Source organism: Ammodytes marinus (assembly GCF_949987685.1).
Source record: "Ammodytes marinus genome assembly, chromosome: 7".
Lineage (NCBI taxonomy): Eukaryota > Metazoa > Chordata > Actinopteri > Uranoscopiformes > Ammodytidae > Ammodytes > Ammodytes marinus.
In genome coordinates, this window is record NC_137211.1 from 25,146,273 (window position 1) to 25,165,719 (window position 19,447).

The 19,447-nt window shown below is 41.4% G+C and overlaps 1 protein-coding gene across 1 annotated transcript in view; it reads right to left on the bottom strand.

The window, feature by feature from the left end:
• Positions 1–2,625: 2,625 nt before the first annotated feature.
• Positions 2,626–19,447, bottom strand: part of celsr3 (cadherin, EGF LAG seven-pass G-type receptor 3) — a gene marked incomplete at both ends in the record, with an annotated part of 103,104 nt that continues 86,282 nt past the window's right edge. The window contains 15 exons of the mRNA XM_080030764.1: positions 2,626–2,653; positions 3,375–4,395; positions 5,421–5,615; positions 7,408–7,581; positions 7,864–7,955; positions 8,499–8,596; positions 10,375–10,494; positions 10,789–10,915; positions 11,395–11,474; positions 11,793–11,905; positions 13,586–13,760; positions 16,513–16,719; positions 17,920–18,046; positions 18,357–18,524; positions 19,208–19,394. Of these exons, the coding sequence (XP_079886890.1) occupies positions 2,626–2,653; positions 3,375–4,395; positions 5,421–5,615; positions 7,408–7,581; positions 7,864–7,955; positions 8,499–8,596; positions 10,375–10,494; positions 10,789–10,915; positions 11,395–11,474; positions 11,793–11,905; positions 13,586–13,760; positions 16,513–16,719; positions 17,920–18,046; positions 18,357–18,524; positions 19,208–19,394 (2,912 nt within the window). The remainder of the gene's footprint in view (positions 2,654–3,374; positions 4,396–5,420; positions 5,616–7,407; positions 7,582–7,863; positions 7,956–8,498; positions 8,597–10,374; positions 10,495–10,788; positions 10,916–11,394; positions 11,475–11,792; positions 11,906–13,585; positions 13,761–16,512; positions 16,720–17,919; positions 18,047–18,356; positions 18,525–19,207; positions 19,395–19,447) is intronic.

Below are 19,447 nucleotides of genomic sequence, written 5' to 3' on the forward strand. Positions count from 1 at the left end.
ATCTTTACCTCTTTTCTTTCCCTCCGTCTGTGAATTTGTTGCGGTGAGAGACTCTGATCATAAGAAAACATGTGACATAAAAGAACATGTTTGGACAAAATAATTCATACATACTTCTTTACCAACAGCCTCTCATAGAAAAAAGGAAACATAAATAATAAATACAATGTCAATAAATTATTCAATAAAATAAATGTCATGTCTGTACAAGTTAAAGGTACTGTCAGCTATCTGTGAAGGAAAAAAATAAATACATGGAAAGAGTGAGAGAAGGGATCCAAGTCGGACCTTGTAAGTGTGCTACCCCTTCAACAGATCACGATCAGCAAGCGGTGTTCCCTGGCAGGAGATTTTTTCTTATTTTTTGGCAATACTACTCTCATAATAACGATGTTGACTTATAACATCCCAGGGAGATGGAAATGACCAAGCAGCAGTGGTTATAGTGGGACATGATTTGCAAGGTGTGTTTTCCTGTATTTCCATCTCATCCTTGCAGCAGTTACGTTTTGAACACAGTTGTGGTTTCTGATCCAATTTACTCTCCTTCTACCTGTGTCTGGTTTTGTACATTGTGATTTACTAGGAAGCTTATTTAGCTTTTTTTAAGACTTCTAACTTATTCATCAACTCTTTCTCTTGCTGTTCTAGCGATAAAAAAAAGATTGTTTAGACTGTTGTTTAGTCATAACTGCTCTCTGCTCGAGAGGACACTCACACACCCTATTTTTGACTTCTGTTTTTGCCTTCCCAATTCCTGAATCCCTCTGCGAGCTGGTAGAAGCTGCCTGCCTGTTACCTGAAGGCCTGAACTCAATGCTCGCTCCAGCAACTGTGAAAGAGGAGCAGCTCCAGATGGAAAGACCTGCATCTCAAAACCACTCAGAGGCTTTTAGCAATGACACAAATGACATCTCCTCTACTCTTCTCTACAGTGCTGCAGCAGAGTCAAGACTCTACAGCTTCAGGGCCAGTGCCTCTTTTCTGTGTCATGTTCTCATATATGAAGGAAATTCTGAAGCAATATCCCCAGCAACTGTGTTCAGCCAAGCAAGTAAAGACTTCTGGTATGGGATCCATGTGCAACAGACATGACACTATATTCAGATAGATAGCATGGTGGATATGTACTGCAGGTCTGCTTTGAGGTCTCCAAACTAATTTCTGCACACACCAGGGTGTGACTCTTAATGCCTTCCCTCTGATCCTCTCCCCTCCTACTGTATGTGCCAAATCAAAATCCACTGGCATCCAAATACTATATCAACCACAGTGTTATGTTGTAACACATATCCATGGCCAAAGTAATCAAAATAACTGTTCACTAAAATGACGTGTGAAAACAAAACTGAAATACACCAAATGCGTTCACATCTTGCAAGTCATTTTCATCACAGAAAAATGGAGAACATCGATGCATTGTACTGATTTCAAGCAGTTGTCCCTTTGGCTTGGATTTGCACAGATCTTTTTACATGAGAGATTGGGCTGCTCCCATGGCATGTCGTGAGGCAGTTTGAGTGGTGATGCATCAAAGTGCAAGAAACCTTGAGGTGTGTTAGAAATGGTTGTAATATGATACAGCCTCATACAGACTGATGTCTACCTTCACCCAGCAGGTCTCCAGGAGGACACTACAGATATGCTCTTGTGATATCAATGGACTGATATGCTCGGCTTCAGACAGCACCAGGCACAGAGATTCACAGACGGAGGACAAGGTCACATTCATATACAGTGGATCACAAAAAACAGCACAATCTCCACAAGGAGCTGGTACTTTGACACTCGTGACTGAGTTTTAATAGTTGATCTCTGAACCCTTAACGTCGGCCATCTTACTCTGCACAATCATCTTGTTCCATCAAATCTCTTCTCTCATAATAATCCCTTCCTCTATTTACAATCACTTTCTCGTTACTTTGATATTTTGCCTTTAACCCGCACGTTGGCGTTTTTTTGATAATCTCATCAGATACTATTGCCGGACCCCTGTCACTATACACAACGTTGATGGGTGTGAGGGAAAAATTTCTGAGGGAAAAAATATTATTCTGGGAGAAATTTGGGGATTTCTTTTTCTTTGTAGGGGAAATCTCTCCCTCAGTTAGAAAACAAGACTGCACTCGCACCAACCTCACTCACAACCTCTCAAAAGACACAATCATTAAAAAAAAAAGAACATCACAAGAGATTTCTTCTTCATCTCCAATGAAAAAGATACAAAATGTATAAAAAATGCTATTTACAATCTTTTTTTTCCTTTCAGACAGATCTTGTCCGGATCAGACTGACTTTTGCGTTTGAAATCGGAGGAATTCGCGTTTGTCTTTAAGAGTTTTTTTAGGTAGCAGGGGCGGTTGACTCATCGTCCAAAGAAACGTTACAGATCACTGTGGGCGTGGAACTTGATAAACTCAATCCATACAGCACACACTGCCCACACACATCCTCGTCTTTCCTCGGCGGACGCTCTCTTTCCCTCTGTCTCCTTAGTCCAAAGTTTGTTTGTAGTCCTCCAATGTCCCATGGTGTCCCAGTGGTTCAGGGCCAGCCATGACCTTTGAACTAATCCCTGGTGTTCCAAACACTGTCGCAATGCATAAAGGGATATGGAGGCTGTCATCAAGACTGCCCTTCACTTCTGTTGGCTCTGTGGTGAAGGAAAGGAAAAAGAGTCATCAATAAGTTTATACAGTCACCTATTCACCGATTGTATATTCACTTACACATAATGACACATAGGGGAACAAAATGAGCTATAATGCCTTGATTCCACTGCGCAGCACAGTTTGGTTGGGCAGGGCACGGTAACCCTTAATCAGTCTGTGGGTCAGAGCCATTGACCGGCGCTGGCCAAGGCAGATAGGTAACTACTGAGGTAACAGTGGAAACGAGGCTTTTGAGGCAAAATGTTTAAGAGAGAGAGAGACAGGAGACAGAGCAAACAGACTAAGAGACAGCAGACACATTGGGCCAGTTTCACAGACATGGATTAAGCCTAGTCCTGGACTAAATGGAATTTTGAATGGAGATTGTCCATTGAAAGTACAATTTAGTCCAGAACTAGGCTTAATCCATGTCTGCGAAACCGGCCCATTGATAAATAAGCTGAATATCAGGAAGAGGAACAGAGTAAGGTTGAGATGAGAATATGGAAAAAGAACAATAAGAGGTAAGGAGATCCCTACAGAGCAGCTGAGGATGAGGAGGAAGAGAAAGAGGGGAGGAAAAGGGAGGGATGCAGGAAAGTGAAAGCAAAAAGTGAGATTATACAGGATCAATGTCCAAGACAAGGAAGATAAAAACAGACATGGAAAGGGACAGAATGAGAGCTTTAGTCGAAGCAGAGGTATTCACACACAAGGACTTACTCGGAGTCAGGGGAGACTTCAGCTATGCTGTGGGAGGTGGCAGACGGGGAAGGGGAGGGGCCGTGGGCGGAGCCATTAGGCCCAGGGTTAGAGGCAGCGGGGGGAGGAGTGAGGACAGTGGAACTGAAGGAGGCTAGGATGGAGGACAGAATGTCCAGGTGTTCACTGGACGGTTGTCGACCCAGAGTGTTTGAACCTGCGAGCTGTGTGCCAGGCTGAGCAGGGTACCTACATGAAGGGGCAGAGTCCAGGCGTCCTCTGGCAGACAGCTGCTCCTGCTGGGGCTCCTCTGAGATGGGAGGAGGAGGGGAGGAGGAGGGAGGCTGGTCGGGGTGAGCGGGCTGGCGTGGAGGCAGAGTGCGGAGCCACTCCCTACATGGCTGGGCCTGGGCTCCCACTCCGTTGGTCTCTAGCTGTTCTCTGGACCTGCTGCTCATCAGAGCCCCTCCCAGGTGTTCCCTGGACGAGGCCTGACGTCGAGTCAGTGTGTTGAGCTGAGACCTGGAGCCGCTGAGGTATCCCTCCATCCCCACTCCTCCGTTCCCACTCAGGTCCTCCCTGGAGGCGTGGACGCTGCCTGTGTGATGGTTGTCCAGTCTGTCTCTAGATCCTGTCAAGTTCTCCCTGGATGAAGAGACTCTCTGGTGCTCTAGCCCGAGGCCCCCGATCCCCGGCCCCTGCCCCAGCTCTCTCCTCCTGGGTAAGAGATCTAGGTTGTCCCTGGAACCCCGGGAGTCCAGCCGGTCCCTGGACCCTCCGACAGTCTGCCTGCCTAGAGGATCCCTGGACAGCTGCCTGCGGGCCAGTGAGTCTAGCTGTTCTCTGGAGGAGTAGCGTGAGGCCGGCTGAGAGAGAGAGCCTGAGCCTCCAGCTCCAGCCGTGGCAGAACACATGCGGCCGTAGGACGCTGCAGGAACGCCCCGGTGGCCCAGAGTGGAGGTCTTGTACCAGTTGAGCTCACTGGGGACTCGGCCCATGGTGGAAATCCCCGGGGGACCGCCCACGCGATTCTTCAAAATACCTGGGAGGAGATGATGGAAAGAAGAAAGTGTGAAAGGCAGAAACAGTTGAAGAAGAAAGGATAGTAAAAATCAGAGCAGGACAAAGTGTTTGAATGTGAGGGCGGAAGGATTAGAAGTGAAAGGTGGACAAGGAGTGGGATAGAGCAGTAAAAGAAGTGTTTTGGACTTAAATATTAACCTTTGTAGGTCTTTATAAAGTTTATATACTTACTGTTAACATATAATGAATGAAAACACCATCTGAGCATTCTGGAAATCCAGTTGAGAGACTTCAAAATGAGTCATCAAACTAAAATAAACACCTTATAGTGTTATCTTGCTGTCAGCCACTATATATAAAGTATGCGTGTGTGTGTTTTTGTGACTATTCTGAGTATACATTCTGCTACTGAAGCATCATAGTGTTTTGTTCACAGTCATATTTTATGCATAGGGGTCATTCTCCTGCATGATATGCAAAAGTGTAAAGAATGGCAACCAACAAGAAAACTATAACTGCAAGAAGGAACAGAGTGATAGCAAAAAGAGAGGGCACTCCTCTGTCGCATTGAAGTTGTATTGACATAATTAAAATGTAAAACAGACAAGCTGCACATACAGCAGCTACTTTCACAGCCATTGAGCCGTGCTCTTAAACTATGCTTTGCTGATTCAGCTCACACAGCAGACATCACCACTATCTTTCTCTTGGCAAAATGCCCCATGTTACTCTTGACAACTGCGGCTGCATTAGCCAGACTGGGTCAATATTTGCCCTCAATGTTGCAAAAGAGAGAAAGAAGAAAAACATAACTTCTATAGCAACAAGCCTGTAAATCATTTCAGAAGAAACATTATTTCTAACATTTATTCACTAACATTTTAAATGTGTGTTTCACATTAAGTATTGACGTGGCACCTTCCTAACTGAAAGCATTGGAAAAATGGAAAGAAGGGAAAGACTAAATATAGAATGGAATGATATTAAAAGGGATTGCAAAATGTCAGGGTTCCCTTAGATGGTGTGTATTTGTGTTTCCCTCACCCTTGCGGTGCCTGTGTGGATGGGTGAGGCTGCTCTCATCCCCGCTGGTCAGCGCTGCATCAGCCTGGTTGTTGTTGGCAGCGTCCTTGCTGTAATCTGCCCCTAGGGGGCGCTCTGATCCCCACTTCTGAAGACTGTGGGTCTCACACTCCTCTAAAGCTGGCCAGTAGGACAGAAGGTCATTCCCATCCAGATCTGTCCCACAAACAATAACAACACCTTCTTCTTACTTTTTGATTTAACATCATTTTTAGATACAACTCGTGAAAAGCTTTTGTTAAAATCTGACATGACGTCATTGATCACTGCTTAAGCAAAACGCAAGAAGTGATGAAGAAATTGAATAGATTCTTTGAGATAGTGGACAAAATCACTATTATTGAAATCAAGACTGAATATAATTATGTATGTTTATAATAACATTATAAAGTAATAGATTATTAAAGCTAGTTAGCAGAGCCCATATGTTCCTATGCATCATGTTAATCAATTGAATTTGACAACTAGCATTGTGCTATATTTTGTTGACACGTAAATCCTGACAAACACAAAACAGATGTCTGTATCAAACAGGTGTCCGCAGACAAAAAACACATTTTCATTATGAAATAATAAATAATAGCCAGAGCAAACTAAAAGTGCCATAATGGTAAAGAATGTATCAGCCAACCATTATCCATTTATCTGTCAATTCTGTGAAATCTTCACGTTGCTTTTCTCAGATCAAGTCTAAGATATTTAATTTACAACTATATTTGACATTTTTACTTAAATAACTTGAACATTATCTTTATTTAATTTTTACAGTTTAATTATTTTCTATCAAGAAATGAAACAATCATAATTCATTCCTGCTATGAGATATCTGACATTACTGCAGCGTTGGGAAGTGCTTACTTTGAAAACCACATACTGTTTCATCTAAGAGTTCAGTAAGGCTTTTGTTCAATCTGTAAAATGCATTAAATAATGTAACAATAAAAACCATTTTATTGTCTTTGTTCTGTCTTTTTCAGCTGTCCATTTAACACTTAAATGTGCAATATAAAATTCCCAGCACAGTCCTCTACCAGCGCCCAGTCCACGTTTCTATTGACCCGATGAGGTATAATGCTTTGTCCCATTGAATAGGCCGCCATCTTTAAACTGTGACCTTTCATTAACAAGTCCACTTCCCTCAGCCCTTCAGTTTGACTGCATTGATGAATTGATTACACCGTACCAGCCATCTGGAGCCCATATTGCACTATTCCACTGACAGCTCTGGTCTATATTTTACTCTGAATAGAGTTCACATGATCCAGCTGGCTTTTTAAGCTAAGCATTGATTACTGGATTTATAGATTTGCACATGTCTGGCCTTTTGTCACAGTGAAACCTTTCACAGAACACTACATATACATGACATTTATATCACATACTAAACTCATAAATAATGCATGATATGTCTTCATGTGTATCAGAAGGAAGAAGGTATTGATTAATGACTTCCAGCTGACATTTTCTTTGGTTGTATGTGTGTGTTTGTGCCTAGACGTGTGGTATGTTTCTACATATCGGAGATAAAAGAGTGGACTGATGTAGCAGGCAGCAACCTTTCTGTCTGGACATTCTTTTTGTTCCCATGAGTCCAGGTTGATACTACAGCTGCATTCATCTTCAAAGGAGCCAGCTACAAACCTTAACCACTTTTCAACCTTACAGGAGACACATTTGATACTTAAAGGACAGATTTCCGGTGGGGTATTCATTTCAAAGCATACATGTATTCTATGCAATCTGTGTTAACGAGTACCTTTCCCACATATTACATCCTTTATTCAAATCTTTGATAAGGCCGTCCCGTATGAACTTCTCATAGGTTACATGTTCATGCATCCTCAGTGTGCTGTCAACAACTGTTGAATAAAGTGCTTTGAGCATGACACTTGACAAACGTCTTAAAAAGCAAAGGTAGGGGAAATTTTTACTTTAAATTCTGGTCTACCTTTGGTGCCGTTGTGGGTGGGCTCGGTGAGCAGGCGCTCGCTGTGATTGGAGCGTTTGAATCTCCGCTGGATGCGCCCACGCAGTCGCACGTTGTCCTCGCTCTCAGAGGAAGGGATGGAGAGACTGCGCTCCTCATCCATGGAGAGGTCAGAGTCTGAGTCAGAGTCCTCACCTGGGAGGGGAAGGAGAGAGGGAGAGAGAGACAGAGAGAGAGAGAGAGAGAGGGGATTAAAGAGGAAGGAGAGAAAGGGTTGACAGGTTTTTCTTTTCTCCCTTGTGGATATTGAGATTAATCTTTAATGAAATTCATATGGAGAGAGGGAGGGAGGCGGAAGGAAAGGAAAAAAGAGAAACAGGGGTGAAGAAATGGTGGATGGGTCACCACTGCTTATTATTAATGTGAGTCCATGGTTGTGTGATTGTGAACTCAATGTGTTTGAGTGTGTGTCTTTACCTCCGTCTCTGTGGAACATGGCTACATCCAGGTCTGTGGCTCCGGTGTGGACGATGTTTTGTTCCAGAGTCTGACGAGCCAAAAGATTTTCTCTGAAGGGAAAAAGGGAAGTAGTGAGGACACACGCACACACACAGACTGTCTACTGTATGTGTGTTATAGGGAGCATACACACATATAGCATGTACTGTACATGCACAAAAGATGGATGATCACTGAGCAATAAAGACGTCAAATGCCACTCTCAGAGCACATTAGTGTTGCTCTACATACAGTACAGTACATTGTTCCATCCAATCTCCTTCATCTTTACCCCACTGACCCAATAATACATGACCGGGGTTTTTATTAGGACAGGAATCTCTTCTCTGAAGCAAGTCATGGAGAACCAATCAAAGCTGACAGATTGCTGTTTCATTATTTGTACATAGTTGGTTAAACAATTGAAACCATTTGCTCTTCAACTACAGGATGTATTGTGCTAGTCTTAATATACTCTGCTAGCCATAGCGTGAAAGTTTTCCATTCAACAGTTGTGATGTGCGCCTAAAGAGTGTGTGTGTGTGTGTGTGTGTGTGTGTGTGTGTGTGTGTGTGTGTGTGTGTGTGTGTGTGCGTGTTGGTTCACTTGTGTACCTGGCGGAGCTGACAGATGAGACGGTGGATGCTCCCAGAGTGATGCGGTGCAGCCCGCTTTGCTCCAATAGAGATGCATTGTGATAGGGGTTCTGAGCCTGTGTAGACAAACATAAAGGTTGAGAGAGTGAGGTTCATTTAAGAGAAATGAGAGGAATAGATAATGTTAGATCCAACATCAAACTGAATGGTATAAAACATATCGGCTGTAATTACACCACATACTGCACAGTTTGAAAGTGTAATCCCACCCTCATGGTGTACTCATCAAGCCCTTCATCCATGATATATGTTTGTATTAAGCCTCTCCCTGATACTTTTCTATCCATAAAATAAGATAGTGAGTTGTCAGTATTTTAATTTGTGGTTAAAATCAAATAATGTAATTTAAATAAAACACGTCTTGACATTGGTGGGAGGTATTTGTGTCGCTGAATGTTGACCTGAACAAAAAATGAAGCTAGGCTAGTGGGGCAGATTTTAGCCTGAAAATAGGACACAACCTCCACTTTCCACACTGTACTATAGGCAACTGTAGTCATAAATAAGGTATTAGTGGTCTTTCCTACATACAGTCCATCAATGGTGAAAACAGCATAGTGTTTGTGGCTAATATTAGTTTTGGGAAGGTACAACCATTTTTTCCCCAGATGACTCAGTGATGGATAGGAAGAGCTATGGAGGAAATGGGGGTTAAAAGGGTGGAATGAAGTATGTATAAACTAAATAAATGCACGCATGTAACACAAATATCTCATGCACACACACACACACACACACACACACATCCAGGCTACACATGAAGTCCCACACACACACGCAGGCACTAAGACAGATGAGATATAATGAGTGTTTTTTTAAAAAGAGGCTAAAGAAAATGGAGGTTAAAGTGCACTGAACCATCGGCTGATAAACACACATACAAGAAAGAAGAGAGAGTGAAGGCAGGCACACACACACACACACACACACACACACACACACACACACACACACACACACACTTGACTAAATAGGCACTGCACAGTGCTTTTGTAGAAGTGGGCTAAAGAGCAGGCAGGGCTCCACTGGTCTGTATATTGTATTATCTGGGTCAGAAATAAACCCTGGAGGTAGAAGACATAGAGAGGGGACAGGAAAGATGGATGGATGGATTGAGGGAAGGAGGAATGGAGGGCAGGAGGGCTTTAGTCTAGTAATTTTTTGTGTACAAATCATTATCACAATACAATATTATAGCTAATGTTAATTATTGAAATTAAAAATAAACCAAGTAAAAATGTAAATGTAATTACATTAATTGAGTAAATAGCATGTGAGGTGTAAACGGTTCAATAAAAATACCAGTTTAGAACACGATAGCAGACGACATAAATCCTTAAAGGTGTAGCAGAGATGAGCTGCAGCCCTATGAACACCTAGTCAGAACCTGTATGTGTGTGTGTGGTCTGGTTGACTGGATATAGACAAATAGTATGGCGCTCCCGGCTCCCATTCCTCTTCCCCGCTGCAGTCTACCGTTTATACATTGCTAGGAACGGGAGACAACAGAAAGTGCGAGCGTGTTTGAGATATGGTCTGATAGTTTCAAGCTCTTAATGTTGCTGCACTGACACGGCACACATGTGTGTCATTAACTGTTTTGGGTCGGCACCTTTTATAAAAGGTCCATGGTCAGCATCAAATTGCACTATTTTTAAAGGACGGGATGCTGCTTCCTGGGCTAAGCCAAGATGATTGTGATTTGTATAAAGAAATAAAAACAGGCCAGCCCAGTTTTCCCCCTGTATGCTAGAAACAACATAGCCTGGATCCAGACCATACTACTAGCTGTGGTTTGGTCTGGCTGTGCGAGACTAGTGTGTGTGTAACTTACATTGTTCTGTGGTTGTCTTGGTGGGTCTTCTCCAGGGCTTTTCTTACCCAAACAGGCAACACTCCAGGCTTCCTTCACCTCTGAGTTGAACATAGTGAAGACCAGCATCACTGACAGACCCTGGGAGGGAGAGTGGAAGAAAGGCACCGATTGAGAGTGGAGCAAACAATAAAACTTAAACTGCTATTCTGTAAGATCCCTTTCCTAAGAGCACACCTTTTAAACCAGCAACAACAAAATGACAATCATTTGGCCAGTCATTTTGACATACAGTGTATAACAATGTGAAAGCTTAAATGAATTGAATGGAGGTTGTGTCAGAGTAAACCAGTATATACATTATGGTGAATATTAGCCCTTCAAACAAAAGTCCACAACTACAGCTACAAATACAACCATACACTTTCTTCATACCTGCACAAGGCAGAGGACATCAAATATGTAGTAGAAAGCTAAGATGCTGTTGTTAACAGCCATCAGACCACACAACCAGGTGGAGGTGGCTACCAGCAACAGCAGGATGGCATTTCGAATGGTAGCACTGGAGAGAGAAACACAGGAGGATGGGGTTAGATTACATTCTGTTTTACACGCTACGGAATTGCCCAATAACGTGCATTTGAAGCCATGACATGGTAAACGTTTTAGAGAATGAATTGGTAAATATGGTTAATGATGACACTTCAGTTGTTTAAGTAAACTTATTTGAAGCTCTTGAAAACGTCTAAGCTTCGCCCAAATATGTCCACAAGCATCAAGATATCAATTTACCATTTTGTCTGAAATCTACATTTGTACTGCAGACAATTTTTTTTAAATGTTACAACAGACTTCAATTAGCAGAGGCTTCTTTTAACACAGACTTAAAAAAAATATGTTCAGTCAACAACAGTGTTTATACAGTACCCTATGGAACCTGAAATAAAGCTACTAGAAGTAATAAAGAGGCTTACAAGGCATAATGGTAAATGGTCAAGACAGTCCCTTAAACATAATTAAACAAAGTGGGTGTATACTCACATGACAGGGATCTTTTTGGTCTCCTTCTGAGAGGCATTGAAAGACATCTTGGCTACGATCATGAAAAGCCCTCCATTTATCTTGATAAAGGGAGATCAATACATACGGTTAGGCAACATTCCTTAATGCATTTCAGCTACTCCAACACTGCCGTTAGCAACATCAGAGATGAGGATACACAGATTAGACTAAATCAATGTGGATAAAATAGTCAACTTTTACAGAAAAACGGTACATTTATTAAATGGCAAAGTGCTTTTTGTTTCCCTTTGTTCAATCGTATTTGAAAATAGACAAATTAGTGCATAAAAAGAATAATAATTGAATAAGATCAGATGAAGAAAAGGCCCAACAAAAAGAAAAATACAGCAACAGGGGACAGATAGGGAGACAGTTACCAGTATGACGATGGCTATAGGACCAGCAAAGCTCCAGATGAGTTTGTCATAGATGGAGATCCAACAGAAATCTGGGTTCCCATAACCCTCAGGGTCCAAGCCCACAGCCAGGCCTGCAGTGAAGAGACAGACAGTCAGACCAGACAGGGATATCTAAACTAAGATCTCCTCTGCTAACGGACAGAGGCTGTGCACTATGTGACAGCAGGACTTTATCTGAATGACAGTGGCAGGAAAGGTCAGAGACAGTATATAACACATCAAACGTTCATTACAGTTGTGGGTGGTGATCAGCTCCTGTGAAACGGTGGCTGTAAATGAACTATGAATTATATATATATGCAAATAATAAATGATTGTGTCTTTTGTGCTGGCATTTAAATAAATCACTGCTGAAACTATTTTATTCCATTTGCCTGTTTGTTTATTTTCCAAACAGGCTAATGGCATTATCCGATGTATAGTTATATTTTTTTAAACATCCTGATTGCTATTAAATTCACAAATTTTAGCTAATCTTGCTGAACTGACATCCACACACAACTTTAATTTTAAGGTATTTGTTTTATCATAGGAGCTTATTATTTATTTATCAATTATTTGTAGACATCCCTGACAGAAACTCAATTATAGTGCCAGACATGGTCGCTACCAGACGTGTCACATATTGGAGACATGTGAAGTATATATTCCCTGTGCATCCTTGCTTGGTTTTCAGACATGGGTATAACGACGTATTCTTACATTGAATTGCAGAGTAAGAGAGACAGGGAAAGCATAAATAAGGATGGACAGACGGATAAACACACCTATGAGCCCCAGGAAAGAGACATGCAGTCAGTATTCACTCAATATTGTGTGTGTGTGTGTGTGTGTGTGTGTGTGTGTGTGTGTGTGTGTGTGATGGGAGCAGATCTATTCCTCAGGCAAGGTGGGTCAGCACTCGATGTGTGTGTATGTGTGAGAGTGACAGAGTTGACAGGTGTATGAGTCTTAAAGGAAACTGTAAGTAAGAGAGAGAGAGAGAGAGAGAGAGAGAGAGAGAGAGAGTGAGATGAAGAAAGCAGAGCGATATTTCTTGCTTATAGCATGTTGCAAGGAGAACATTGCTCGTGCCTGTGTTTGCGTGTGTGTGTGTGCATGCTTCTGTGCATAACTATCTCTATATTAGAATGTCACTGAAACCTGCTTAATACAAATGTCAACAGGACACCTTATCTACAGAGCCAGACTCATTGTGAATGTGTGTGTGACGTCGTTGTCTGTGCACATGTATGATAGTGTGTATAACTGGGCAAGGTCTGTGTATACATGGACATATAGACACGTTCCAGCAACTATCAGTGAGATCTTATGTGTCAGCATTTGAGTGAATGTGTATGGGAGGCTCTGTTATGCTAATGGTTCTGTTATGCTAATGGGTCAGAGGCTGAGGCGCAGATTCAAGATTGTGTACGCGAGGCCAACAAGCCTTTTGAGTTTTCACTTATTAAGTCATAAATTGTCCCCACTGGAGTAAAATTAATATGAAAAACGTGACTTTTGGTGCATTTTTAAATTATGTATCCTATTTTAACTGTTACCAATTTTTTTTTTATTCATTCCATCTTTTTTTCTTCCTTCATAAAGTTTTTTTTTTTTAATCTTATTCCATCCCTGCTTGTATGTGTATTGCATTTTTATTTTAGCGTAAATGACTGGGCATGTTATTTCTACTTTGAGTTGTACTTCTTGTATTAAAGGTGATACACAAATAAAGTGTATTATTATTCTAATCATTACGTGTGTATTACCTGTGATGATGGCGGGCACTCCCCAGCCTATGGCGTAGTAGAACCTCATGGCACCATAGTTGATGTTGCGTAGCTCGGTCTGCATGCGGTAGATGTGAAGGCCCTCCACAAACATCCAGGCAAACGTGGACATGAAGAAGTAATGCAGGAGGATGGCCACCACCGTGCACAGGAACTGGAGGGAGAGAGAAGGACAGCTATTAAAATAAGGAATGGAAAAAAAATCAAAGGGAAGCAAGAGGGAGATGGGTCATGTAAAGGAAAAGGACACAATTTAATAAACCAAAATTTGATGCAAAGAAGGTGAGAGATACAATATCTGAACCTTTGTATTGATATTGCGAGAGTTGCATACATCTCGGCAGGCGACCAACAAGTTTCTATTCAAACACAGCAGGCGACAGCGATAAATTAACAGCCGTTTAAGATTGAATTACCAGAACAACTCATTTGATGGCCGCTTGTTTGAGTATATCCCCAGGAAATAAACAAAATAACTGATATGAATGTCGTTACTGTGCTCAATTATAGGAACAACACCCAAGAGTGTAAACTGTGATTATGGGTCCAACCATAAACACCATCAATAGAGGAAAGAACACACAGTATTAGGGCTGCAACTAACGATTATTTTGATAATCGATTAATCTGTCGATTATTTTCTCAATTAATCGAATATTAATCGATTAGTGTTTTGGTCCATAAAATGTCAGAAAATGGTGAAAAATGTTGATGAATTTTCCAAAGCCCATGTTGACGTCCTCAAATGTATTGTTATGTCCAAAACACACAGATATTTCAGTTTACTGTCATAATAGGATTAAAGAAACCAGAAAATATTCACATTTGAGAAGCTGAAATCAGAGAATTTGGACATGTTTTATAAAAAATTACTTGAAACGATTAATCGATCAAAATAGTTGGCAATTATTTTAATAATCGATTAATAATTGATTTGTTGAATAATTGTTGCAGCTCTGTGTGTTAAGTCAGAAAGTAATCAAAGTAATCATAATAGATTTATTACAAACAGCAAGAGATAACACTGACTTATTTCCAGGTTCTAGGGGGAATTAACAGCTCAGTTGAAGAACATTTACACTTCAATTGTTTTAATCAACAAATTAAAATCGATTTTTTTTTTTAAATATCCATGAGATAGTATTGATGCACATGGAGAGTCTTGTGTTTATTGCCATAGATGTGATGCTGAGAGGATGTCAAATCAGAGATGGTTATTCTGTAATAACGTAGTTACAGTATGTGCTTCCATAATAGCAGGAATAAATGCCAATAGGTGTTTTTAAGGCAGGAGATACTTCCAAATCCTTGTGTCAGTTAAGTGCTGCAGTGTGGTTTGGCAGCAATGCTGAACTTCCATATCAATAATGCAGAATTTAAGCATTTAAGCTTCCTGGTAATTACACTCAGGCTGTATTCAGGCAGGTCTGGAATGGTTTGTTTGTTTGAACTTATGGGTGCTTTGATTATTTGACCAGATGGGGGTGATGCCACGCAAACTGTGCCTCTGAATTACAGCACATACACATCTGACGAGTGTGAGTCACCATCTTACAAGAGAAGTGTTGTGCTGTAAGAAGTCTTAGATCTAATCCGACCACAGGGAGCAGCTTAACCAAGCACAGCTTTCTAATTCAAAATAACTAGTTGCTGGTTAGTGATAGTTAGCTTCCAAAGCCTTTTATAAAATAGAGAAGTATAACAAATAGGAGCCTTGTGTGATTTGTTCATTCGGTGCTACAGTATGTCTTAGATAATGCAAACACAGATCAATGTTATTCCATATCATTAGCAGTTCAAACTTGTTGGCTAATGATGCAGGGACTTCTTTGAAAACTTGAAACTTGCACAAACTCTCTTCCTTTGTGAATAAGCATGCTGTGATTCAGGTGAGTTTTTATAAGGTCTGATTGTGTGACATGTAAGACTGCAGTGTTGCACGTCCCAGATTGTAAGTTTAAAAGAAGCGCAGTACAAAGTCCTAACGACACATCCATAGAAGTCACAGAAATAGCAGCAGGCTTGGCAGGAATGAAGCCAGACGATGGATTTCACACGCCCCCACACACACAAACAAGAATTCAAACACTGCAAGTTACACACGAAAACATAGAAAGACTGTAAAATGCACAAGAACGTACAAACTAGTGTGCACACTAAGACACACGATTGCCGCGAGCACTAACATGCTCTCCCAAGCATGATGCACATGAATTAGAGAACATACTGTTTAGCTAGAAGTAACCCGTAGCTGTGTGGGGGGGATACAGCTTAATTAATTGGATTTCATGCTGAGTGAGCAGATATTTTCAGTATCTTCTCTACAAGACTGACTGCTCTATAAACACATACACACACAATACATGTGTGATGTAACAACATAATGAGAGAGAGAAATGGGTCATGAGAGACAGAAGAGGTAGTGCAAGTGTTGAGCATAATTAGGAAGGAGACTAAGATTAAAATAAACAGTAAAAAAAAAAAAAAAAACGGGTAGGAGAAAGATAGAGAACTGTCCAACAACAACTGTCCAACAACAACTGTGAAAAACAATCAATGATACTTTTTTAGGAGACGTTCTTGATACGAGCTTTAGTGCTGCACCAGAAAAGGAGGATATTATCGCTGTTGGTTAGAAACCTTGTATGTCCATATGGTCAATTCCCAAGCTATTTTTAATGCTTTTGGTTTGAAACGGAGATATGAGGTTTCCGCCAGACAGCGACAATATATACGATGATCCACCGTACACTGAAAGCTAACACATTTTGAGGCTAAAAGCAAATGTTTGCTCAATCACAAAGCTGTAAGGTAGGAAATGGAGGGACTGTGATTTGAGATACAGAGATAAACAAGACAATCTTAAGGCATCACACGCAAGCACACAACCCCACGCCAGTATCTACCTGCTGTTCAGTCTGATTGACCCCGAGCAGAAAGACCAGCTCAGACAGAAACATGGCGGCCGCTGTGTTTGAATGGATGCTCCTGGTGTTGGACTTGAGGCCTCGCAGACAGGACAGCACCAGGACAGTGAGCAGCAGGGCCAGCATGGAGGTGCACAGACAGGTGTATGTGATCAGGGCCAGAGCCTCCAGATCCCCCTCCAACTGCTGCTCAGAGAGAGAGAGAGAGAGAGAGAGAGAGAGAGAGAGAGAGAGAGAGAGAGAGAGAGAGAGAGAGAGAGAGAGGGGAAAGGGTGGAGAAAGTTAAAAAAGATGGTGTTATGGTGTGATTTATATCATTTTGGTGAGTTTTGATATAAAGGTAGTGTAGAGAAAAAGAAGGGATAAGTAGTAGTTAAAAAAGGTGAGAAAAAGGTAGAACATGGAAAGGTAAAGCGAGACAGACAAGGGTAAGAAAGGAGTAAAACTTAACAAAAGATGGAACATCACTGTAGAATAAGGCAGAGGGATGAACACGAATCTCTCTGACGTGTTGAAATGCAAATGAAAATGCATTACATTGTTTGAGATTTTAAAGAACATCAATAGCTGAAAATCATGAAATGGTAATGGTTAAGTGCACCAGACTACAGGCTGGTTTGTAATGCTGAACATGAAAGGACTGAACATTGACCTCTGTGTTTAAACTACACCTCATTTTAAAAAGAGAATTAATGAAAGCAGACAAGAAAAGAAGATCTACAAAAAACGATTTTGCGATTAAGCCGACAGACCAAGCCACCTAGCAGACCTTTTTAATCTGTCAGAGGAACGCAGAGTATCAAAAGCATTACATCGATTCATCGCAACCTTTGCATGCAAATGACACCACCAGAATGTTATTTGGGCAAACTGGGCACATCTACAGCATTTCAAATGATTGGAATTGATATACACCTCCTCTCATTGCTCTGGACTATACAGTGGATGCATAAAACACCATAATTGAAGATTCTAGTTTCAGACTCCTAAAGCTATTTTTGTCTATCTGTCTGACATAGGCCAGATGTATGATACATCATCACTTAGTATGCTGGAGTGTGATAGGCAGTGGGTTAGCATTCAACCGTTAAAATCTTCTACAGCTGTAACAAGGCTTCCTTTAGCCGGCTGAAAGTCAGACAGGATCTAATCCTCAAGGATTTCATACTTCCACACCGACTACATCCAACAAAGAACAGCTCAATTTCAAATGAATTTGGAAGAAACCTCCACACACTGGGTCTACACAGCAGGATCACTGATCAAAATATAATATATATATATAATATAAATAATCAAATACATGACAAGCATATTTTTAACTGAATGATTATAAATATGCGGTTCAAATGTCTATGAGCAGTTCTCCACTGACAGGTGACTAACCTCTCTCTGTGAACTGTCCATCAAGACGCCAAAGGTGCCCAGTCTCTGGCACTGACAGCGGACATGAGAAGTGTTCCTGTACACCACGATACAGTCCCTGACTGTCCAACAGCCTCCTAATTCATACCTGCAAAGAGAGATAACAAGGGGGTTTTATGATGCATCAAAATTGTGTGCAGACTTTTTAGGACATATGAAAAGACTAACTGTATGTGCAAGATATGTTCATATTTAGTGTTCTTATGATCTATCAACATTGACAGGGCATGTGTGCATGTGGCACTAGAAAGTCTAAACTGAACACAATAGCACACTTTATTATTTGTGAGTCAGATGCAAACAGGTTGTTAATATACCGAGCTAAAGACAACAAGTGGCACGTATCTGTCGATTGACTGTATTGTCTCTATAGAAGTGTCAGTGTAATCTGCACTCACTGATTGCTGTGGTTCCACTGCACACACAGGGGCTTGCTGCGATTGGCTGTTTCCAGCAGCCTAAACTCAAGCAGGATGGGCTGGTCCAAGTGTCCACTCACAAAGGTCTGATTGTTGTAGACAGAGACACTGACCACTGGGGAGTTCATTACAGGGTGCCTGGGAAGCCTGAGGGGGTGGGGGGGGGGAGAGAGAGAGAGAGAGAGAGAGAGAGAGAGAGAGAGAGAGAGAGAGAGAGAGAGAGAGAGAGAGAGAGAGCACAGTTAGCGTACATCTACAGAACAGACAGGAAGTAGAGTTTGATGTCCTAGTTAGGACGGTGAAAAGGCAAAGACAAGGTGAGCAGAGAGGAACCAAATTTGTTAACTAGACTTAAATTACTTTATCGAAAGCTATTGAAAACTGAACAGTTTGTTAAACTACATAAAGTTTCAATGAAAGAAAGAGAGAGAAAACAGATGTCAAGAAGAATTTGGTTAGTGCTGAATAAATAAGTCTAGTGTCAACTGACAAAAATGAACTGACCTCAAATCAAATGTATTGTTTTATGAAAAAAATTAAGAAATAAAAATAAGCATTTCTCATTCCAACATCTCGAATGTATCAGATGTCATCTTGGCATTTTTAATGATTTTACAGAACAAAAATATTAATGGCATAATATTTTTGAACAAACTCTAGGATGATGAGATGCTCCTGTTATATGAATGTAATAGTGGTTTTACTGTTTGCTCCTTAACAGTTGACACATGTGAACCCAGCTTTCTCTATCCCACATGCTTCCTTCCTCAGAGGGTTCAGAGAGCTGCTATAGTCACATCTGTATTGTTGTGAGTGTGTTTGACTCCCACCTGACTCCTCTGCGGTCTGTGTGGTACTTGGGAGGGAGGGCGGCGCCCAGACTGCGATAGATCAACATGATGACGATGGTGATGGGCTGCTCGGGCATGGAGACAGCGCGTCGGGCTGCGGTGTATTCTCTCGTCTGATTGGCTGAGACACTGATGGGGGCGGCAGCAGAGTTCTGAGGGGCTGAGACTGGAACAGAGAAGTCTATGTGAGTATATTCTCTAAACTTAAACACTCAATAC